The 24,594-nt window shown below is 43.5% G+C and overlaps 2 protein-coding genes across 6 annotated transcripts in view; both read left to right on the top strand.

Moving 5' to 3' along the window:
* LOC309328603 (cell surface hyaluronidase CEMIP2-like) overlaps positions 1 to 20,510 on the top strand; it is a 101,927-nt gene extending 81,417 nt beyond the window's left edge. For 2 of the 3 annotated variants that reach the window (XM_081838675.1, XM_081838676.1), the window contains 5 exons: positions 2,690 to 2,912; positions 7,381 to 7,482; positions 8,442 to 8,602; positions 12,004 to 12,113; positions 20,167 to 20,510. In XM_081838675.1, coding sequence (XP_081694801.1) covers positions 2,690 to 2,912; positions 7,381 to 7,482; positions 8,442 to 8,602; positions 12,004 to 12,113; positions 20,167 to 20,381 — 811 coding nt within the window. In that variant the 3' untranslated portion in view covers positions 20,382 to 20,510. Of the gene's footprint in view, positions 1 to 2,689; positions 2,913 to 7,380; positions 7,483 to 8,441; positions 8,603 to 12,003; positions 12,114 to 20,166 lie in introns of those variants that run through there. The other variant, XM_081838677.1, reaches the window with a different exon arrangement.
* Positions 1 to 24,594, top strand: part of CEMIP (cell migration inducing hyaluronidase 1) — a 172,905-nt gene that overhangs the window by 61,898 nt on the left and 86,413 nt on the right. The window lies entirely within an intron of this gene.

Genomic DNA, 24,594 nt, shown 5'->3' with positions numbered 1-24,594 from the left:
CTCTTTGACATCTGCTGGGAGGGCGTTCCACAAGGCAGGCGCCACTACCGAGAAGTCCCTCTGCCTGGTTCCCTGTAACTTGGCTTCTTGCAGTGAGGGAACCGCCAGAAGGCCCTCAGAGCTGGACCTCAGTGTCTGGGTGGAACGATGGGGGTGGATACGCTCCTTCAGATAACTCTGCCAGTCCTACCTGGAGTTGCCAGGGAACATTTTGCATACACAGCACAAGTTCCACCCATGAGCCATCGCCCTTCCCTAAAGAGCACAGATGTATCAGGTCAATCTCTACCACCAATGGGCCATGGTTCACAGGCAAACTTGTGTGCCCTATTGCCCCGCATCACTTTCAGGGGCCTGTGTGTCAGGAACTCCTGCATGGGCAGTCTTCTCCATTTGCATTGGTGGAGAATCTATAGCAGAGAAATCCCCGCTGTGCACTGGAAGCCCAGAGCAATCGACAGACTCAAGACATTAAAAGCCATGCATGCTCCTATTTTGTGTAGGCTGGGAGCTCATTCTTGTCCCTGCTAAAATGTAACAGAAGATCACGTTTTTCATATATATTTTAACTGTCTTAGTGATGGTGCATGCAATAAGGATTAGTACATGGGTAGGCAAACTAAGGCACGGGGGCCAGATCCGGCCCAACGACCTTCTAAATCTGGCCTGCGGACGGTCCAGGAATCAGCGTGTTTTTACATGAGTAGAATGTGTCCTTTTATTTAAAATGCATCTCTGGGTTATTTGTGGGGCATAGGAATTCTCTTTCTTTCTTTCTTTCTTTCTTTCTTTCTTTCAAAATATAGTCCAGCCCCCACAAGGTCTAGGGGACAGTGGACCAGCCCCCTGCTGGAAAAGGTTGCTGACCCCTGGATTAGTAGTTATTCTGCTAAGAAGCCTGTATTAGCTCTGGGCTAGCATAGGACACACTAAGGTGGCTTATGCCAACTCAGACTATTGGTCTGCCTGCCTCAGTATTGTCCACACCTAGGCTGCCAAACAGGGATTTCTTCCATGCCTATCTGGAGATGCTGGGGACTGAGCTTGTATGCATAGCATGTGATGTACCACAGAGTTACTGTGCTTTCTGTACGGCCCCAGTGCTATCATGGCCTATGTGCTGCACATGTGTTTATTTATGTGTCCCCAAGCTCAGCTATGAACTTTTGGTGCTTCTCTGGTATCAATAATAAAGAAGCTTACTAATAATAGTAACAGCTACATATGTTTGGTCCACAGTGTAAACCACATGCTTGTAGTTAAATTTTTATTTTTAAGCCCACTGTGACTGGAGGGGAGACAATAGAATCATCTGCTGAAGTAGGGTTTGGGGTTTTTTTTAAAAAGGGCAAATGTACACCGTGTTCAAAAATGTATTTTCTGCATCTTCATTGCTTCACTCTGACCACGGAGGCTGCGTTCGATTTATGAATGCCGAGTTAAAAATAGAACCTTGAGTTCTATGTTTAGACACAACACCATTGACCCGTCAAGGCTTGGAGTGCATTGCATGTCCCAGATCAGAAAGGACTCTCTTCTACCTGCAACTTTCACAATGAGCTTGTTTTTGCCTAGTCCTTCCTTGTAGAACTGTATGTCGCGTTATCCCAAATTATGTAAACTTGTTGTTTACCAGCGTGTGGATTTTACTAGTTGCAGTTATTTATGAGGATGTGTCATCTGTTGTCCTTAAGAGCTCAGCACATGGATTTGATTATTATTTTTATTTATTTTGGCTGTGGCCTGAATGGAATCCCAGGGTTCAGCAAGTTTACTAAGTAGCAGCAAATTACGGCTGGTTTCTTGTTTTTTTTTTTTTTTAGGTTAACAGAACCAGGTGAGATTTATTTATTTTTGTAGCATATGTTGAGAGTGAATCTTCCTCTCACTTTTTTCAGGTACATCTTAATGCATGATAATAATCGATAACACTATAATCGATAACACTTTAAATCAATAATTGATATTTTTAAAAAGAGTATTAAATTATCATTATCATTATCATTATTATCTTACTCATCGTTCACCAAAAGGTCTCATGACAGGTTATAGCACATAAAAACAAAATGCAAACCCCAACCATAATCACAAAATCAATCGCCCATACAACACTTTACAGCAAGGACACTAAAATAAATTCTTCGATTTTTAAGGGTCAAGATAAAGAGGTGCATCTTCAGCAGGAGCTGAAAACAGGTGGTGCCAGGTGTCCCTCTATGAGGAGGGAGTTCCACATTTTTGGAGCCATTACTGAGAAGGCCCTGGCATAAACTACTGTGTGCTTTGCCCTCCAACCTGAACTTACTGCTGATCTTAATCCTTAGGCTGGTCTATAGGGAAGGAAGCTTCCTCCTATGTATCGCTAAGAGAAGGAGTTTCAAACTGGGAAGTCTCTGGGTTTTAATTTTGCTTCTACCATGAACTCACTAAGGGTGAAGATGAAGGGTGAACTCACTAGGTTCAAGATGATGCAACAAACCAGATTCAGGTTTGTTTTGTCTACACTGAGTCAGCCACAGGAGTGGAGGAGGAGTGCTGCAGGAACTCTCTGAGTTGCATGCAACAGCACACTGCTGCTCATTCACACTAAACCGTAGCTTTGCTTTAAACTACGGTTTAGTGTGATGTGTGAACTTGACTAGCAACTGTGGTTCAATTTCCCCCTTTGTCATGCTCTTCATATTAATAGGTATCTCTTTGTCCAACTTCAAGCACATGAAACTCGGAAGGGCCACAGCTACTGCTCTGAACGTGGCTGCGAACGCCTTAAGATAACAGCCTCGATGCCCGCGGGACATCCCTGGAGTTGTGCTCCTAATCCCTTTTTGGAAAAAGACATCGGAAGGAAAGCTTCACAGCCCGCACGAATTCAGCACCAGGCAGTGCCTTGTAGTCAGTGCGGGGCTCCTTGGGTACAGTATAGTGTTCTTTCATTGGGTGAATTGGGACAAGGATAGGTGTTCTGTGGGAATTCTTGGGGAGAGGTCCCTGGCTCCCATTGTCCCTCCCTCACATTGAGGCCCATTCTGACCAAAATACCTGGTTCTTAAGCTGGGGCCTCAGTATAGCAGTCTAATACAGTCATACCTCATGTTACATCCACTTCATGTTACGTTCTTTCAGGTTACGTCCTGCGGCAACCCGGAAATACCGGAAAGGTTTTGTCACTTCTGTAGGACACAGGGTCCCCTATACAGTGGTACCTCTGGTTGCGAACGGGATCCATTCCGGAGGCCCGTTCGCAACATGAAAAGAGTGCAACCCGCGGCGGCGTGTCTGCACATGTGTGGGTTGCGATTCGCCGCTTCTGGGTTTCGTCGCTCACGCATGCACAGAAACACAAAATGATGTCACGTGCATGCGCAGAAGTGGCGAATCGCAACCTGTGCATGTGCAGACGAGCCGCTGCAGGTTGCGGTCTTGTCATGTTGCGAACAGGCCTCCGGAACGGATCCCGTTCACAACCAGAGGTACCACTGTATAGGGTACCACTATGTCCTACTTTAGAGAACAGTCTTCCATAGTAAGGGATGAACAATCCAAAGTCCTGGTTGAAGATGCAAAACCAGTAAAAGAGAGGGGAGAGTAAGTTTTCCTTTGAGACTTAGCAGCACTTGAACTGAGCAGACAGTAACCAAAGGCTACTGAAGCGGTTTGAAGTAAAATAAGATAAGATGCAAAAGAGGACTGACTCAGTAAAGAAAAAGCCATAAAACCATTTCTACAATTGTTGAACTTTTGTTTGTTTTTTCATAAAATGACTGGGTCAACCTTCAGTAGCAGCCTTCTTAAGCAAACATCTTCAATAGCGGCCTAAATGTCAAAATACAAGGTGCTTGTCTAATTTTAGTTGGTAACTGATTCCAGAGGGTTGGAGGTGCCACACTAAAAGCCTGCCACCTAGTACATACCAAGGACACTTTGGGGCATGTGTCACCCTTAGCAGTACCCCAACTACGGAGTGCAGGAATATGCTGTCCACTGCCACTCTCCTGGGCTCCAATCCCTATAATTTCATCCTGAATATTACTGAAAGGTGTGTTTTTTAAATAATTTCTAGAATAGTTGTGCAAACTATACTTTCCTTTCTCTATTGTACATGGGTAATTTCCTTTTGTTGTAGCCAGACAACAGCCTATGAGAACTGCATTTTATACAGAAGAATTGCAAGTGCATCCTAAATATATAATCTATGGAAAATACCTTGCTTGCAAGCTCTTAGCAAATGTAATTAAAATTCCTTTGGAAACTTGAGTCCCAGGCAATTAACAGTTCTTCTGATTCAATAATGCAGTACAGCTAATCTCCTCATGCTAATCCGAGCAAGCTCCTGTTATTCCTAGAACCCTTTATTTATTGAACTAAATTTGCAAGAAATAATTGGAATTGTCAGGTAAAAACATTTTACAATAATAAAAATTAACTCTAAAAAAAAGAAGATTAAATCACTTCAACATCTATGTGGATAGGCTTGCCTGAACGAAATTATTTTAAGCAGGTGTTGAAAGTGCATAATGAAGACGCCTTCCTGGTGTCAGTAGGCAGGGAGTTCCAAAGTGTAGATGCTGTCACCCTTAAAAAAAATCAATTTCTTACAAGTGCGGGAATAAGGGGATCAGGCAATCCTGCAAGTAATTGTATTTACAGTTATCACTCAGAGTTGACAAATGGTTAAAAGATTGTTCTCTCTTCCCTGCACCTTACACTTGTGCAAACAACCCAAAGTGGTAATTACAGAATATCACTCTTGTATTGATCCTTAGCTTGCTACAATCATCAGAGATATTTCTTAGCCTTTCTGCTTTTGTCATTTTCTCCCCCGTCCCGCATCTCAGAGTTCCTTGCTTGAAAGGCAGGATCTCTCATTGCTATGGCAGACTGAAGATTATCCAGAGTCAAACTGATCCTTGGGTTTTCTCCTTCCTCGCCTTGTGCTGAGGCCCTTTCCGTAGGCCCTATTAGCTAGAGACACGGTGTGGTGGGGTGTTGATCCAGTGGTCTCCTTTGTGTACCCCGTGACCCTCCGCCTGATTTCAGAAAGCTCTCTGCAAGTGATAAGTTCAGACCTCTGGGTGGGTGGGGAGGAAAGGGGCTTGAGGCAGAAAAAGAAACAGCAGGCTTTGGCTGTGTGCACACTAGGCCGTGAAAGAACATCCTTTCCTCAAAGAATTCTGGGCACTGTAGTTTAAGGGTTGCTGGGAACACTGGCGGAGGAAGAGGAGTGCAGGGGGAGTGTGTTGCCCCCGGCAGCGCAACTCTTGTGGGGTGCCATCGTGGCTGCCACCCACCCACGCTGGGTGCCACGCCCCCGCAGGCGGCGCACCACACCCCCAGGATGCGCGCCAGCCCCTCCTGCTCTCCGCCCCCTGGTTCCGGAGCATGAAGCTCCGCCACTGGCTGGGAATGCTAACCCCTCTGTGAGGGGCAAACAACAGTACCCAGAATTCTTTGAGGGAGAGAATGTGCTTCCAGTGTGCTCTAATGGTATAGTGTGTATGCAGCCAGAGAGAGAGAGAAGGTGGGCTCACCCACTACTGGGCTCAGCCCTGTCTGTGGTTGGCATTCGACCCCTGACGGACAATCCTTGAAGGAATGCAGCCCGTGAGAGAAAAACGCCGCCCACCCCTGCCCTACAGGGAAACAGTGTGCTCTGCGGCTGCCATGAGTGTCCCAAATTGCAGTTGCACAAAATTGCTACCCTTAAACCATCTGCTGAAGGATGTACCCTCTGACTTCATTTTTAGGAATATAATTGCCATGTTGGGTCATTTGAAAGGCCTAGCGTTGTTATGTGAGGGAGCCACACAACAAATGCCCCTATTGGCCTGCCCCCAACACTCTGTGAATCCCATGCATATCCTTGTATGAGTCCCAAGAGCTTGCTGACAAATTTTCCAGTCTGTACAGGAGTCTGTAAACTTGGTTCCTCCATATGTGCCAGAGTATATAAATGCAGATACTGTCATATGTGCGGTATAACTATTGTGCAGAGGCAACCAGTTCATAAAACCAGTGCCTTCATGTGATCCTTTGCTTGGTTGCAAGCATTTTGGGGGTGGGAGGGGCTGTGCTGCTATACAAACACCCCTGCAGGCTGTTGCATGTGGACTGCCAACCTTTTGAACTGAGCTGTTTTCTCTTGAAGTCTCCCAGCAACTGTGAATGAGGTCGTCACTCTGACCACAGGCATTCCATCCCATGTACTAATAGCAAATGCATTTTCTCTCGGCGCGAATCCTCTTGTAGCCAAAATGGCATACAGGAGGGGGAGGTATCCATAGCCTTCGGGCTGAACCCCAAGGGATTTGCAGAAGCACAAAAAGATAAAAATGTTGAGGAGGGAGAACCCTCAAATAGGCGTAAAGAGGACTGAGCGTGCTCAAAGGCATTGACGGTTGGGGCGGGGGGGGGGGCCAGCAGATACAAAACAAGGGGGAGAGAATAGGATGGAATATCTTGGGAAAGTCCATGATTGTCTGGACCCCTGAACAGGAATATGGTGGACGCTAAGGTTGCGAACGTGATCCGTGCAGGATGCACGTTCACAACCTGAAGCGGTGCGTCTGCGCATGCGCAGGTTGCAATTTGGCGCTTCTGTGCATGCGCAAACGTGATTTAGCACTTCTGCACATGTGCGACTGCCGAAACCTGGAACGAACTGTTCTGGTACTTCTGGGTTTCGGCAGGTCCGTAACCCAAAAAAACGCAAGTGTCTGTAACCTGAGGTATGACTGTACTCCACAGTGTGCCATTTTGCTGCAGGTTCACCTCCAAGGGCTGTCTCTTGAGCTGAGTACACAACATGCATGTAAACCACACTTAAAGCACATCTAAAGAACACCCTATCCCACTCCCAAGAATTCTGAGAACTGTAGTTTAAGGGTGCTGGGAATTGTAGCTCTGTGAGGGAGAATTCTTTGGGTCAAGTCATGTGCACACTTGGAAGTATTTTATTTTATTTTTGCAGCTAGCCCTGTGTTCAGCCTTTTCTAGAGTAGCCATTCACGGTTCTCCACTGCTTGAAATGGTTTTTATATTACCGCACACCGCCTTGATATTTTACGAGAGGAACAGCACATAAGCACTTTCATTCAAAAATAAAACAATTTGTTTCCAGCTGTTGGCCGCTGCGGGAGTTACTCTCCCTGAAATTTGTCTGTCTCTCAGGCTCAAGGTAGCCTTCAGCGGTCTTGATTTATCTTAATCCTTGGTGATGACTCCTGCCAACCCCAGCCAGCATAGCCCAATGGTTGGGGGGGGGTGATGGGTATCCTTGCCTGACAACATCTGGGAGACTGCATGGTTTCACACTGTAACATCCCAAGGCAATGAATGTCGTGTGTTTAATCTGAGGTGGCAATTCTTCCTTTATAATTGCAGGTTGCTGTTACTAGTACACCTTCAGTTAGATACCTTCGGATCCAAATCCAGTCTGTCAGAAGAGCAGACCTGGAGAACTACTCAAAGGCGGCTTTTATTAAGGTATGTGCAAATAGGAATGGCAGTTTCACCAAATGCATTACAGTGAGAGGCAGAGGGTTATAGTTGTTTAGAGGGTCATATTCAGGCCTGGGAGAAGTGTGCAGTTGTTACCTCTCTGTCTAGCTTTCGTGTGCATGCACACTTCTTCAGATACAAAGAAGTGTATCTGAAGAAGTGTGCATGCACACAAAAGCTCATACCAATAACAAACTTAGTTGGTCTCTAAGGTGCTACTGGAAGGAATTTTTTTTTATTCTGTTGTGATTTTTGCATCGCACACACGATTCGCGATACACTGCCAGGTCAAAAATTATGAAACCGATATCACAATATGGACTTCAAACTAGCTTTGGATGATATAACCCCACCCTCACCAAGATGGCTGGAAGGATAAATGGGTGGGGTCTGATGTGCACCAGGGATGGGCCACCTGTGGCCTTGCAAATGATGATGGACTCAGCCAGCCCCCATCACCAGTGGTTGGGGATGATGGGAGTTGTAGTCCAGCAACTTCTGGAGGGGTTCTCAGTCCTTGTTCTAGGATGCCCTCATCCCTTTGCGAAAAGGGTGGGATAAAGTGAAATACAGTGGTACCTCGGTTTACGAACTTAATCCGTTCCAGAAGTCTCTTCTTAAACCAAGGTGCTCTTTCCCTAATGAGACCTCCCGCCACCGGTGCCCTTCCACCATTCGGATTCTGTTCTTAGACCGAGGTAAAGTTCTCAAACCAGGACACTATTTCCGGTTTCACGGAGTTTGTAAACCGAATCTTTCTTAAACCGGACTGTTCTTAAACCGAGGTACCATTGCAACACATAAATTTCCCAGACTGTTCCTTGCATTTGACAAGAGCTTAGCTTAGTTAAGTTCCAACTGTAGACTGGAAACTGCCACATAGGACCCTTTGATATTTGCATACAGACTGCCTGCAGCTAACTCTTCCCTTTTCTGTGTTGCAGGTCAACGACGACCTTTTCTTGTTCCATGGCCAGGGGATACTTTTCCTGGTTCTAGACGCATGCTCGGGCGCAGTTGTGAGCCGGCAGCATGTTGATGCAGCTGCCCCTTCAAAGGCTGCCAGCACCGTAACCAATTATGTTGAAACAACTATAAACGAAAGGTGGGTGGTGGGGAAAGAGTTTGCTGCATGGGGGTGGGGGGTTGGCAGGAGGGAAATGACCTACTTTTTTGCAACTTGAAATGTATGCCTGGAAGAATCTGACGGAAGCTAATGAAAACTTCAAACTATGTGTGTCTCAAAAGGCTGCCTCCTAGGTCACGGCGGGTGGAAATGTAGCGCTGGAAAGCTGGCAGCGACATAGGAGCTGGCAGCCACTGTGAAGTTAATGGCTGCTTTTCCACCAAACGATAGATAAGAATGGTTTGTTGTCGTCTTATTAAGCATTCTCTATTCTGTAACTTTCACCAAGTGCCCAAGTCTATAATTTCCCAGCAGCCAATAATTCATTCTCTCTCTCTCTCTCTCTCTCTCTCTCTCTTTTCCATTTCTGAATCTTGTCCTATTTATTTCTGCCAGGTTCTCCTTTTCTCCCTCTCCCTCTCTTTTTTGGACAGATTTAAATCAGAGGTGCTGTGCTGCTAGACTTTCCAATAAAACTTGGTGTGAGATTTCCCCCACTCCAACCCCATTTTCTCTCTCTCCCTGCCCGCCCAGCTTTCTCCTCTTTTTTAACACAAGTTGCAGACTGGACTTGCCCTGTCCGTCTGCCCTGCGGAGTCTTTTTGCAACTTGGATGTGTTTTAAGAAGTGGAGCGGGATCCTCTCCCTTTCTGCATCTGTTCCACATTCCTTGTGGTTTCTTCTGCATCGCCACATAAACATGGAACAACAGAGGTTTATAGACACACACACACACAAAAAAAAAAAACCCTGGCTGAAGGCAAAAACAGGTCAAATAACCTGAAAACAGATTTCTCATCCAGGACGTTCCAGAGCAGTTCACGGCCGCAGACCTGACTCATCCGCAGCTATCACATCTCAGCGTATAACTTGCAGTCATGAGGGGTTGGGAGCACTTATTGTAGTGCAATTTGCCCTTGACATGCATTCTGTAGCAATGCTGATGAGGGTTTTAAATCCAACTATAAAGGGTTGTGTTCCGCAACAGAGCTTCCCCTCTTGGGCACCCTTGGCATACATCACACACCCACCCCCGGCCCAAATTTGCTCCAGAGGGTTTGGGGAACTTCCAGAGCAGATGTCAGGGAGAGGGAAGAGAAATTCCATTGTATAAGTAGAACCTGTGGCTTTTTGAGAAGCAGTCCCCACTGATGAATTTAAGGCAGATGCCAGTGCTTTGGGGATTTCGACTGCTTTTGAAGACATAGGTTTGTCGCCAACTAAGTTCTGCTCAGAGTATTGAATCTGGTCATGCTCATTAATTCCAATGGATCTACTCTTTAGTATGAATAAGGTTGGACACAATCCATTTTTATTCCGCTAGGCTTTTCCAGCAGGATAATCCTGGCCTGGTTGCTATTTATTCTGGAACTGTATAATGTTGTTTTAATAGGACTTCATCTGGTTATTGCTATTGTGTTATATTTATTTCTGTTTTGTGCATCACTTCAATGTCCTTTTGGATATTTATTATGATGGTTTATTATCGCTCACTGGGGCAAGATGGCTTGAGCATCCTGGCTCGACTGCACTGCAATTAGTTTCCAGGCCCAATTCAAAGTGCTGGATTTGACCTATGAAGCCTTAAACAGCTCAGCACCACAATATCTCAAAAGCTCCCTTTTCCCAATATGACTTGACCCGGTCCCTACAATCATCACCTGAGGCCCTTCTTCATATGTCTCCTCCACAAGAGGCCCAGTGGGTGCCAACATGAGACGGGGCTGTTTCTGTGGTGGCTCCCCTCTTGTGGAATGCTCTCCCCAGGAAGGCTCGTCTGGTGCCTTCATTCCATATCTTTAGCTGCCAGGCAAAAATGTTCCCCTTCTCTAGGCCTTTGGCTACTTAAACAATCTTTGGCCTTTTAAACCATGTGTGGAGGGGGTTATTGTTTTTCTTGGCTATTATGGTATGTATTGTTGTGGTAAACCACCCTGTGATCTTCAGCTGAAGGGTAGTACAGAAATTTAATTAATAATAATAATTAATAATAATATATCCTGCCGTTGCTCCCAAAGGAGCCCACAGCAGCAAGCAATTAAAATTGCAGCAGCAGCATTGTAGTTGTTGCTGCCATTGTCAATTTTCACATTTATTGCACATTGCAAGCACTATTTGTTAATAAAGGCTACTAACATCTTATGAATAGGTGCCTGAGATGATGTTATGTAACCTGAGGGATTTGAACTCGCGACTTCCCATGTTAATGCCCATGCAGTATTTGATGCTTTGTACTAATTCTAATAAGTAGAGCCTTGTTTACATCCCGCCTTTCTTCTAAGAAGATCAAGGCAGCAAGATCAATTGGCTTAGCCAATTTTGTCCTCATTAACAACCCTGTGACGTTGACTAGGCTGAGAGACAGTGACTTGTCCTAAAACACCCACTGGTGTTTGTGGAAGAGCAGGAACTGGAACCAGTATATCTTTGTCTGAATGTCCAACACCAGCCTTTATATAATCCTTGCAGTTGTGGGGGCAGGATGGGAGGGAAAGTTTTTGTCATGTGAGAGGTTTCTTTTGTTGGTCTGGCTTGTAGTGTTAGCCTGTCATTCTTTGTTTTTTAGCCAGAACTTGTTGGTGACTCAGTGGGAGCAAGGCAGAGGCGGAATATAAAAGGTGTTAAGATCCTGTGGGAGGAACCAGATATCACAATTCTGGTTCAGAAACCACATTAGCCAGCTATACAAAGCTTTGGGGAGAAGGATATAAAAGGTTAAGGAAGGCCTAACTCTTCAAGATCGGGGGGGGGGGGGGGCTGCCTTTCCCTAGGGGGTTAAGGAAGAAGGGGTTGTAGCACTGAGGGCTGTCTTGTCACCAACGTTACTATTTTTAGTCACTTTATCATTTAAATTTATATATTGCATACTTGCCAAAATGGCTTCTAAGATGTTTACAATAATAATAAAAAATTAGACATGATTAAAATACAGAAGAAAACATCCTTCTTTAAAACGTACAATGAAATAAGCCACTTGAAAAGCATAGCAATTCACACAACAAGCTCAGAAGGTCAAGTTCAGGGGTATGCTTGCCCTAAACAGAGCCAGCGGCATGCCAATGGTGATGGGCAGGATGGACTTAGCAGGAGTTAGGGCAGTAGTAAAGAGTGTGAGTGCAAGGGGGAGACTCTCTGAGATTTGTGACAACTGGCTGGCTAAATCCCTGCCTGATATACCTGACATTCTTGCTAAATTAAGATTGTGACACACTCCCTGTCTTATTTCTGCTGTGGGCTAAGTGGAGCTTATGCTTATCACTTAATTCTGGGGGTCGTCTTGTGTAAGGCTTTCCTTGAACGATTCCTGGGGAGAGAAAGAGGATGCCATTCTTCCCATCATGGTATGCATGCTACTATTTTGTTCTCTTCTTCTCTTCCAGATCTATTGTTCTTGTGTGTACTAGAGACCCTGCCAAAGTCATGGGAACCTCTTTAATGCCTGTGTTCACCACGTTAGGTTCTGCAAAGCCGATTGCGTTCCACAAAAAAGGTGACTATATGAATTATGTGACTTTACATATGGTGAAATACAGTGGTACCTCGGGTTAAGTATTTAATTCGCTCCAGAGGTCTCTGCTTCCTGCTACCTACCTAGTTCTTGATCCACAAAAGTACTTTCTCTCCTATTCCACAACTTCTGGAAGCAGAGAGTAAGAAGAAATGGACAATACCCACAATGGAGGAATGTATAATGTGTCTAGAACATGGATTGCTTTTTAACTTGTTTGTAAATGATCTCATGCTTTAAAAGAGGATTATACAAATTCATGGAGGATGAACGCCTGCTAGCCATGATGGCCTCCAGAGTCAAAGACAGTGTGTTTCTGAATATCAGTTGCTGGAAACCACAGGAGGAGAGTGCTCTCGAACTCAGGTCCTGCTTGCAGGCTTTCCTTGGGCATCTGGTTGGTCACTGTGAGAACAGGATTCTGGACTAGGTGGGCTGCAGGCCTGATAGAACAGGTTTTTCTTGTCTTCTTCTGTTAGATGTATGGTGCAGATGTAGCCTTTGTCACCTTCCATTTAAAAAATAATAATTTCAGTATAATGGGAAATTCTGTAGTTCAAAAGCAAGTACGTAAGAAAAGGTGACATAGGCTTTTTGCAGTTGTGGTTCGGTATTGATCCTATTCAGTGAAAACCATTTCCAAAGTGTGTGGAGAGCATTTTTGAGTGACCTTTTATTCTTCACTGCTCAAGGTTAGAAACAGATGTTTCGGGAAATCAGACACATGTCCTTGTTCAGCTGTATCCTTGAAGTTGTTTTGGTAGAGGCTCGTTTTCAGACCCAAAAGGAACAGATAAGTTTCAGATTACTCCAGATGGAATTGGCTAGCCTTGACTGCCGGGTTCTTGACGATGATGGCTGTCACTGCTGGCTTCAGTGAAGTGATGATTCCAAGGTTTGGTGCCACACTGGTTGCACTCGGCTCCCCAAAGGTAAACCAGAAGATAAGGCTTGATTTGCTGATTCAGAAAAAGTCCTTCTAATAGACCACCTGATGCCTACTGAAGTTCCTAAGTACAGCATGAAGGCAATGGGTCTCCCCTATTTTGTTGTTGTTGTTGTTGTTATTTAGTAGTTTAGTCATGCCCAACTCTTTGTGACCCCATGGACCAGAGCATGCCAGACACTCCTGTCTTCCACTGCCTCCCGCAGATTGGTCAAACTCATGCTGGTAGCTTCGAGAACACTGCCCAACCATCTCGTCCTCTGTTGTTCCCTTCTCCTTGTGCCCTGCATCTTTCCCAGCATCAGGGTCTTTTCCAGGGAGTCTTCTCTTCTCATGAGGTGGCCAAAGTATTGGAGCCTCAGCTTCACGATCTGTCCTTCTAGTGAACACTCAGGGCTGATTTCCTTAAGAATGGATAGGTTTGATCTTCTTGCAGTCCATGGGACTCTCAAGAGTCTCCTCTACTTCTCTTTGATGGAGTTGGCAGCCTGGCAGAAACCTAGTGACTCATTGCAGAATGAACAGGGGCAGGGGCGGGGGCGGGGGCTCAACTGTATCAGGGCTGAACTTGAGCACATTTCAAACCAATACCTAAAGAGGGATACCTCCCTTCAGACCATTAATAAGACTCTAAAATGGCCCAGCTGCATCACTGTTCAGAAATACACCAAGTACATTATCATGTCACAGTAAACCTTAGCTAATGGCTTGCTGTGAATGTGTCAGTCTCGCCTGCTAATGAGAAACAAGTCACTACCCCTGACTTACTGTTGCACCCAAACTTGGGGAGTCAGGGTTGCTTTACTCAAACAAGCCATGATCTGCAAACTCGGCATATTATCATATTACCTTACTAGGTGGAACTGAATATAGGAGTAACTCAGGAAAGTAAGTGCACCTGGGCTTTAATAATAATGAGGACTCTCTTGTCAACAACTCACTTTCCAGTCTAGTAACCTGAAGAGTCAGGAAGTTGAAGTCCCTTATCACTAACCTGTGTCGTCATCCCCCCATTGTTGGACTACAACTCCCATAATTCCTGACTACTGACCTTGCTGGATGGGAGCTGTAGTCCAACAACATCTGGAAAGCCACAAGGTCCCTACCATTGCTCTAAAGCTACAAAACCATTTAGGGCAAGCCTTACGTATCTGTGTCGTTTAAGAACCAAAAGCTGCCTCTTCATCACTCTGCTTGTTCCTCAGGCCAAACTGCAAAGTTATGCTGAAGCTTCCTTCTCTGGCATTCCATTCTGCAGCGCTTTTTCTTTTGAAGTTCAAGTGCACAAGTGGAGTCGGTCCCAGGGGTCATGTAAGGACATGTTAGTCCCCTCGTTATTGCAGTTGGAGAAAGGGGGTGCAGGGTTTAGTTTAATTTTCTGAGTTTTTGTTTTCATTGCAAAATAGGACTGGGCATTCAGTTTGAAAGGGATGTGATAAATCTGGCCTGGTGTGCAAGCAATGCCTGCTCCTGTATCATCATTTTACTTCGCTTGCCTTTGAACACCCTGAAAGCTGTTTTGCTTCTGTTTTGAGAAGCCAGGCTGTGTGTTGGTAGGACTCTGCCCAGGCTGCAGTTGTGCAGCTGGAAATTGCTTGTCTTTTCAGAGTAACAGACTCAGCAAGACCAATCCGTTCATTCTGTAAGGATCTTTATAAAGTATCCCAGTGATCTTCCAACAGGTCAGAAAATCTGCCTCAGCTAGTCTGACATAAAAATTGTGCTTTAAATGGTATTTTGTGCAAAGGTAATTGGCATATATGCCTTATTGTACCTTGATTTTTCCCTACAGCAATTCAGTTGAAAAAGCAGGCATGCGATGTAGCCAAATTTCACTTCTTTTTCCTTTTTCTTGTAAAAATTGTAACACTTTAATTGATAACGCTGTCAGTCAGCCAGCTGCCTGTGGTTCAGCTTAGTTGCTTAAGAGGTCAACAGTGGACGTGGATTTTGTTTCCAGTCAGAGATTAGTAGCGTTGTTTTGCTTTTTGGTTCTGTGGTTTTCATTAGCACCACCCTTGGAAAGCTGATGCTATCGAACAAGAACTTCAGACTGAAATTCGGCCTGAAGTTTACTGTCAGAATAAGGACGGATGAATCTGTTGGTTTAGGTTTTTCTCAGTTTCTCATTTTTTCAGTTTTCAGTTCAGTTTGATGCATTTCCACACTGGCTTGCAAATTTATTTATTTTTTAAAAAGCCCACAGGAAAATTTATCAGCTTTTTGATCCTAATAAACTCTTTTTGCAAGCAATTTCCTCTAATATAATGCATTTTTTGTGTTATTTTCACAAATGCAATGCTTTTTTTCGGGAGGAACACAGGGGTACACATACCCCTAAACATTTTGTGAATCTAACGGGAGAAGAAACTAATTTTTTAAATTATTTTAGTTTCTTCTCTAGCACAGTGAATTGTCAATTCCATTGCTACCCCCGATGGTGGCCTCATTTCCTATCATGGTGTTTCCTGAGTCTCAGATGGAATGAGAGTACCCCTAAACATTTTTTTAGGGGAAAAAAGCACTGCACAAATGTATTCATGCTTTGCCCTAGTATATACACTTTTCTTTCTTTCTCTTTGCAGTGCAAGAACAGCATTGCAAAATTCAGAGATGAGCTAATTCCGAAGGACAAATATGTTTCAGTGTGCATAGCTTTGGGAAGTGTGCATTAGATAGGTTCCTACCTTAAAATGTGAACTGATACAAATTTCTTCCCCATGCCTAACTTAAAAAGTAGTCATGCTGAATTGCCTCTGTAATATTGCAGAATAGGCACAGATGAGCTAATTTTGCTCCTGGCCCTTATTGATCGCCATGCAACTGACTGTCCTGCTTTTGCACTTGTTTGAGAGTTGTGCATTCCTACAGTATTCAGCAATACAGTGGTACCTGGGGTTACATACGCTTCAGGTTACATACGCTTCAGGTTACACACTCTGCTAACCCAGAAATAGTGCTTCAGGATAAGAACAGAAATTGGGCTCCGGTGGCGTGGCGGCAGCAGGAGGCCCCATTAGCTAAAGTGGTGCTTCAGGTTAAGAACAGTTTCAGGTTAAGAACGGACCTCCGGAATGAATTAAGTACTTAACCCGAGGTACCACTGTACAGTATTTTCCTTTCGTGGTGGGAATACAGAGTTTAATTTCAGGTGGGGTGGCGATTAGAAAACACATTCACAAAAAATTCCTTTGTAAGCAGGAGGCACTGGACTTGTGGTAGGCAACGCTTTCCTCAGCAGTGCATAAATTCCTCAACGCTGTGTTAGTGGGGCAATGTCATTCACGACTCTGAGAGCGCTTGGAGGAGGGACCACAGAGAAGGGGTGTTTAAACTTTCCCCATAGTCCACATTCCATCCTAGACAAATTCCTGTCTGGATCATCACAGTCAGGCTGATTAAAAACCCATCCCCTGCCAGTTTGAAGGTGTGTGGTGGTATTTGCCCTCACGCTTGTTAATTGCATTGTCCTACACTTTTGAAAGGGGCTGTCACATTCCACATTTGAGTGATAATGGGAGGAGGAATGCTTTCCGTATAATTACAAAACCAGGTTTTCGCCATCAGTGGATTTGTTAGACTTAGGTTGGCATCCAAGCAATATTTGCAGCGCAGTTGCGGCAACCTGCCCTTCCCTTAGGATCCTGCCCCCCTCCCTGCCATCATGCACTGGAGTTCGTAACAGAGGTCCAAATATGCAGATCCCATTGTACTGTGGGATTTTGCAACATTCCAATCATATTAATTCTGGCCTGTTTGCGGTATGTTGGATCACTTGCAAATCGGAATTCCCAATACAGGAACAACAGGGAAGGCATGGCAGTGCTGACCAAAGCAATCCTGATCTCCCTCTGTGCTTTGGCACAGAGCTGTCTTTCAAAACCTCTGTGTCAATAAGTATCCCAATTTCAGTAGTGTGTGAAGTTCTTAGCATTAGCAGTCAAAGACATCTAGGTATGCTTTCTCCTCTGGAGGTCTCCGGGGCAATGTCCTACCTCTCAAGATACCCGTATGTGATATACGAGAAGTTCATGATATCATGTTGCAATTGTGGGGCACTCTTCTAGAGAAGAGTCCTTGTAAGTACATTAGGCTACTGAGTGTGGAGAACCTGTGCTCCTCCAGGCGTTTGTGGACTTCAACTCCCAGCTAGCATGGACCATGGACGATGGGAGATGGGAATCCAACAACATTTAGAAGGCCGCTGGTTCCCCAGTCCTACATTAGGCAAAGCATCGGTGATAGCTATACTTGTGTTGTAGGCCACTGTGTGAAAGACGCTTTGGTCCCTCTTCCCAGTTTAGTTTGGGAATGGGAGAGCATCTTATCAGCTCAGCATCTAGCAACTCAGTCTGCTAACAGCTGCATTTACATACAGTAAACCAGGGCGGCATTCAACTCCATTCTTGTGCTAGCACAATGGGATTCTTCCCCACCGGGTGCACCAACTCTATAAGGCTGAGGTGTCTTTTTCTATAATGCTGAGGTGTCTTCTCAATGTTGGGGGGGGGTGGAGGAGGCCGAGCGCGGAGCCAAGCACTGCACAAACTCCTCTTGAATGTGAGAGCGGAGGAGCTGCCGGCCATTGAAACCTCGCCATGCTGGACTCCATGCTTGGTCTCCTCCTGACGATACAACATTGTGTGTGCACCAGTTCCCCTCAATCTTGAGCACAAGGCGGCGCCTCTGTTCCCCACTTTCCTCTCCCTGCTCATACCACAAATCTTCCCCAAATCTGCTTTAGAGGGTTTGAGGAACCCTCAGAACAGATTTAGGGGGTGTGAGTTGCGTAGGAAAGCAAGTTCCGCTTTGGAGTAGTTTTGTTGTTGTTGTTAAGTCGTTTAGTCGTGTCCGACTCTTCGTGACCCCATGGACCAGAGCACGCCAGGCACTCCTGTCTTCCACTGCCTCCCGCAGCTTGGTCAGACTCATGTTTGTAGCTTCGAAGACACTATCCAACCATCTCGTCCTCTGTCGTCCCCTTCTCCTTGTGCCCTCCATCTTTCCCAACATCAGGGTCTTTTCCAGGGAGTCTTCTCTTCTCATGAGGTGGCCAAAGTATTGGAGCCTCAGCTTCACGATCTGTCCTTCCAGTGAGCACTCAGGGCTGATTTCCTTAAGAATGGATCGGTTTGTTCTTCTTGCAGTCCATGGGAGTAGTTAGGTGAACACTTTAAAACAGAAACTAAACAAAGCTCTACACCAGGAGCAGGAGTTCCTTCGCGTTGCCACTCTGCGTTTAAACATAAGCAACTATAGCAGTCAGAAAGGGAGGCAGACCAAGCAAGTAGCCTTCACTGTAGGAAAGCCCGTGGCAAGAAGCTCTCCAAAAAGTAGTAGAAAGCCGGATGGCATTAAGACATGTGCCATGATGTCACTACATTAGTGCATGTCTTAGCCTCTGGGAAATTCCCACTGCAGGCCTCTCTGATTGGTAGTGGCAGGCAAGCTTCAGATTTGGCATGCTTCTGTCAGAGGAAAATTAAAAACAAACCAGAAATGTTGGATAACTGCTGCATATATAACCAGATTATCATATGTGACAGTTTGAGATGGTTTCTGGGGCTGGTGGGCCCCCTAGAGTCTTGTGGGTCCTAATGCACACACCCAGATGGCCAGCATCCACAAGTGGATATTTAATCAGTAAATAAATGAGTAGGTAAATAAAGAGTGCCACTCAGATGTTAAGAAATTTCCACTGATACTGGGATGAAAGCCAGTGTGGGCAATGGACTGGTACAGGAATTGGTATGCAAACTCTTAAGAAATGATTCACTAGCACCAGGTCCTTTTATTCTGTCTGTATGATTCTATTCTTCAGATTCTGTTCAGGGGTGCTCAGATATCAGATCTGCAAGTTCACTGGCTTTAAGAAGCTTGGGCTGCAATTATGCTGAGCAATGTCCAACATAAGGGTTGTTTACATTAGGTGCATGAGTACGTGATACGGAACCTGTGTCTGCTTTTGTTAATAGCTCCTCTCAGATGCATGCATGTATTCAAAAAGGTAAATAGAAATTGGTTGTCTAATATTTTGGAACTGCTGTAAAATAAGGATTTTCTGCTTCGCTGTAATAAATAAAATTAGTACTCCTTTAGGTTATGATCAACTAATTTTATTATTTGGCAATATAAAAGAGTTAGAGAATACAGAAATGATAATACATTTCTTAACAGTTGCTAGCATAATAATATGCCACAATTTTGGGTGGTGGCGGCGAATATAAACGTCATTGCTAGAGGATTGGACTTAAGGGTTTGATAGCTGGTTCATACAAGAGTTAGGGGGAAGTACGCAACCTATTTATTTATTTGAAAACCTGAGTTTATTTATTTTTTTTTTGTATATAATGGCATAATAAGTTAGAGGAATACACCTATCTTAGTGATAATATGAAAGTATCATATAATGGTTTTATTTTTATTTTTTTATAAATATTTATTAAAGTTTTTAAATATAAATGCACAAATAATAAACAGTCTTACTTCTATCACAGACATAATTTCATCACTTCTTTGGACTTCCTCACGTCTCCCGCTCCCATTTACATCGTTAAAAGTTTTTTCCAAACAAATTATCAACTTGTTTACAATCTCATGTCCACTCATTCAAATATAATCTAGCACTTCTTCCAAACATATAATGGTTTTATATCCATCTTTACGTCTATGTATTCTTTATTGTTTTATTTATGGGTATGGATTTTATATGGATCTATTGTATGCATTGTTGTTTTGATATTTTCTCCTTCCATAAATACAAACCATTGTATTTATTATGAACTAAAATGCAAGGTTTGAAGAAAGAAAAAAGTTGGTTATGTGGAGAACAAATCGGTTATTGATAGTTTTTTCAAGGAATTTGATCAAGACTGCACAGGAATTTGGAAAATCTAAGATTGCAAAAATTGTAAGGATTATTGTATGTTATTTGATTATTGTCTGATAGTAATCACATCCATTCTCCCCAACTCCTTTTCTCTCTCTCTCTCTCTCTCTCTCTCTCTCTCTCTCTCTCCCTCTCTCTCCCTCTCTCTCCCTGTCTCTCCCTGTCTCTCCCTGTCTCTCTCACTCTCTCCATCCCTATAGGTAGTTTTGCGATGCTTGGATATAAAGGAAACCCCACGCCCTACTGGATTAAAATCCACAACCACGCTGCTGATCAGAAATCCGCTTCTCTCCAATATTACGTGCCCCTGATGTTGAGAGAGTACAGATGCTCAGTTGATGCAACAAAACTTCAGGACTTTGTGAAAACCGAGGAAGGCAAAACTCCACAAAGGCTAGAAAACAAACACAACTGAACCATACTTTGTTCATTGGCTTGCCTGTAAGGAGGGGGCATAACTCTTAGTCTTCTTGTTTTTACAAGATTGTAAAAAACAAAACAAAACTTTATTTTGCAGCTAATAAATATATTCTGATATGACAAAGTGGGAGGGGAAGTGTAGTTTGTGTTTGTTTGTTTTTCAGAGCCTGTACTCTTTTCGTTTCTATCCAGAATAGTGCTGTGGTTTAAGTCTGGCTGGAAGCCAGCCCTCTATCCTGGAAGCTGTGTTCTTTAATCCTAGAAATGTGGAGGTGAGGTGCAATTAATCAGTGAAAAACAAAAATGCATTCTGCATTTGCACAGAGGCACTCTTTGTTGTCATTTCAGTGTATTCCAGGACTGAATGCTGCCATTGGCAATCTCAATATGGGGATGGGTAATGCTAGCCCAACATACATATATTTTTAATGTAGCACCTCTCCCTTTCTTCTAGTCAATGTGTGTTTTCTAAACGGCAAAATCAGGAAAATGGCAGCCCATCTTGTATCTTCTCTTTCAATTGCTTTAGGGGAAATCCAGACTAGGGATGCCAGATAATTCTGTCAAAGACTGAAATGGGAGCAGACATTGCCACAATGTGCATGTTCACCCAAGGTCAGGAATGGAAATTATGCAAGCAGATATGAGTGGAATTCACTATTGTTTTTTAATCCATGAATTTAAGTAAGTGACTGTGTTTGGTGGTATTCAACTATGTTTTACCTACAGTAGACCTATTATGCTCATTCATGTCAGTGGGTCTACTCTGAATAAAACTGAATTGAATACCACTTGTTAGTTTTTGTACAGTGGTACCTCAGGTTAAGTACTTAATTCGTTCTGGAGGTCTGTTCTTAACCTGAAACTGTTCTTAACCTGAAGCACCACTTTAGCTAATGGGGCCTCCTGCTGCCGCCGCGCCGCTGGAGCACGATTTTGTTCTCATCCTGAAGCAAAGTTCTTAACCTGAAGCACTATTTCTGGGTTAGCGGAGTCTGTAACCTGAAGCGTATGTAACCTGAGGTACCACTGTTTTGCCTTGGCATTTCCCTTCCATGGAAACGTGTTGAAAATTATGTCACCTTCAGCCAGAGCAGATAGCGAGACATATAATGTGGGTTTCAGCAGAGGCTGAACTGTAGCAGTACAGAAACAGCGCTGGTTGAGATGAACACGGGATAGCACAGAAATTGCTTCCTCCCTGCATCCATAATCCAGACAGTTTACATATTCTGGGCCTAAGACTAAGTTCCAATTAAGACATGCCTAGATGGAATTGCTTGCAGCAGTTCCCATAGGAACTGTCCCTATAGGATTTCCTACAAAACAAAATTACTGCTTCTGGGATCCAGGCACAAAACAGTTCATCGGTGAATGGATCTAAAGCTTAATAACATACAGTATATGACAAGAACACCTTCTAAGGTGGGAAATGTCACTGTAATAATTACATTCATTGTGCTATTGGGCTGTGTGGTGTAGTGGTTAGGATGGTGCTCTAGGACATTGGAGATCAGGGTTCAAATTATGGAACTCACTTGGCGACCTTGGGCCAGTCACTAACCTATTTCATGGGGCTGTTGTGAGGATAAAATGAGGAGGGGGAGAACTATGTGTGTCTCACGTTGAACTTCTTGCAGGGATATAAATGTGATAATAAATAAATAATGGTTGGTCTCAAGAAACCTCCATTGGGTGTGGAGCTCCGCTTGTAAAGTGAAATGGAAGGTGACAAACCCACTTACTTACTTCTCTAATCTCAGAGTAAAAGTTTCCTTTTTCCATTTAACTTGGCATGTGCCGTGCAGTGAACGATTATATAATTTTATCCATCTGCTTTGTGAATTCCGTGCTGGATTTGTAAGCATTTCAGTCTGGAATAAATTGCCCTTCGCTGGGCTCAGGCTCCAGGTTCTTTACCATGCCATCCTATTTATATATAGCCCCCACCTTCCAAGGAACATGATTCTTTCCCTCCCCATTTTGACTTCAGAACAACCCTGTGAGGTAGTTTAGGCAGAGAGAGAAGGGTGGCTTGTTCAAGGTTGCCCAGGCCCCATCTGCAATCTGTACTTTAAAGCTGTATCATACCAATTTAAACAGCCAGGACTTCCCCTAGAGGAATCATGGGACTGGGACTTTGTTATGGATGCTGAGAGATGTTCTATTCCACTCACAGAGCTATAGTTTTCCAGAGTAGCTTAACAGTTAATCCTTCTTCCCAGGGAACTCTGGATATTGTAGCTCTGTGGAGAGAATAAAGGCCTCCTAATAACCCTCAACTACTTTAACAAACTACCATTCCCTGACATCTCCCAAGTCTTGCAGAGAAACACCCTGGTCTAAAACTGTGGTGGCTCACTTCTAGTCAGTGATAATTCTGCACTAAATGGGCCAATGGTACAATTCCTATGTTCCTAACAAGATCCAGAATCATCTGCAATGTTCAGGGATTTCATTGCACGTTTTAGTGGAAAATTGGTGTTGACAGAATTATCTGAAGGGGGGGAGGAAACGGTTTTGAAAACCACTGTTTTCTTTCTGGTAAGCTTATGGTCTCTTGACCCAGATGTTGTGGAGCCCTGTACGTTGATGTGCATATAGAAAATGACATTGATAGAAAGGTCTATGTTGGTTTCTGAGGTTTGTTTTGAACAAAACTGCACCTCTTATGTTCCCCCTTCCTGAGGGGGTAAATATTTTCTTCCTGTATAATTATATAGTGGGATCGTGAAGAACAACGTGAAATGGTAACTTTTGGTGAGGCTGGTGCAACATACAACTTGCTGAGTTATGGTCGCTTTTGCTGAGGTAACCAGAGTAGGGTTTCTTTTCTTCCTTTTTTTAATTAATTTTCCAAAAATGTTAAAACACAAACACACAGACAAACAAACAAACATACATCCTATTTAAATCCTGGTAACATTATTTAGTTACTTCCTCAAATCCCCTTGGCTGAATTTCATTATATATCATTTTAACAGTTTTCCAAACTCAATTTTCTCAAAAAATTAACTTAGTCACTTAACATCTTTCATTCTTTCAAATTTGTCTTTAAACATCTTAATTTCTATCCTTACATACTTAAATCCTAAGCCTATCTGATATTTGCAAGCTTTTCTAATTAAATTATTTTGACATATTTAGCTAAATAGTCTTTAAATTTCTTCCACAGAATAGAATTTCTTGAACAGGTCCCATGCTTGTATTTTTTAAAAAATAATATTTATTAAAGTTTCAAAAATGTTACAGAAGTGAAAAAGAAAAAGAAAATAAAAAATACAAAGTACAGAAAAATAAAAACAATTAAAAACATTTCAATCTTTCCATGTCTTGTCTTTCATTTACTTGTTTCCCTGACCTCCTCACACCTCCCTTTTTTGTATTCTAATTCAATTAGCAATTTCAGCAAATCCTTTCCATTATTTCTTTCCATCTTTTTCAATTTTTACCTTATGTTACCGTAACATACCTTAAAACTTAAAACTTAATGCTTATTTATACATAGGTCCTTATATCATTTCTACTAAAGCCAAACAGTTTCATTCCAACATTTTCCCTAATATTCATTAATTTTACACTAGTTCCCAAAATAAAAAAAATTCTTTATCAACTCTTCCAATTTTCATCCAACATCCCTTCTTCCTGGTCTCGGGTTATGTCAGTCCTTACTGTCTATTCCATCTAGTCCATCAACCTGGTAGTCTTATGTCCGAGGCTCTTAAATCTCTTCCATGTCCCTTCTGCAGATCTTCTTCTTCTTGTTTATACTCATTGAGGAGTAGGTCTCTGGGGGATTTCAGCCCATAATTATCTCCATCTCCCCTCATCAGACCAGCCCATTCCCCACAGTCCCACTCCCCACAGTCATCGATATAATCCAAAAAATATTTAACAGCATATTTCTACGTCCCTCCAAAGTTAAGAGCCTCCTCAGCTCCAGACTCCCTCTGACCCATTCCAAATTTATTCTTCCAAAACAGTGGCTTATGCTCCTGCAGAGCCTCGGATCTCTCCATTTGTATTGCTTGAGGTACAATCGCAACCTCCTCCATTATCATCTGCCCTTGCATTTGCCCAGTCGAACCAGTTTCCTGAGTTGGTCCCTGTATGAATTCTGTGTCAGTATTCCCTGTTTGTCCACTTTCCCTGACTACAACAGTCATCAAATCCAACTTCTCATTCATCAAATCCATCTTCTCATGCAG

Source organism: Podarcis erhardii (assembly GCF_964252035.2).
Source record: "Podarcis erhardii genome assembly, chromosome: 14".
Lineage (NCBI taxonomy): Eukaryota > Metazoa > Chordata > Lepidosauria > Squamata > Lacertidae > Podarcis > Podarcis erhardii.
Note: the sequence above shows the minus strand (reverse complement) of the source record. Positions and strands in the feature narration are given on the sequence as shown.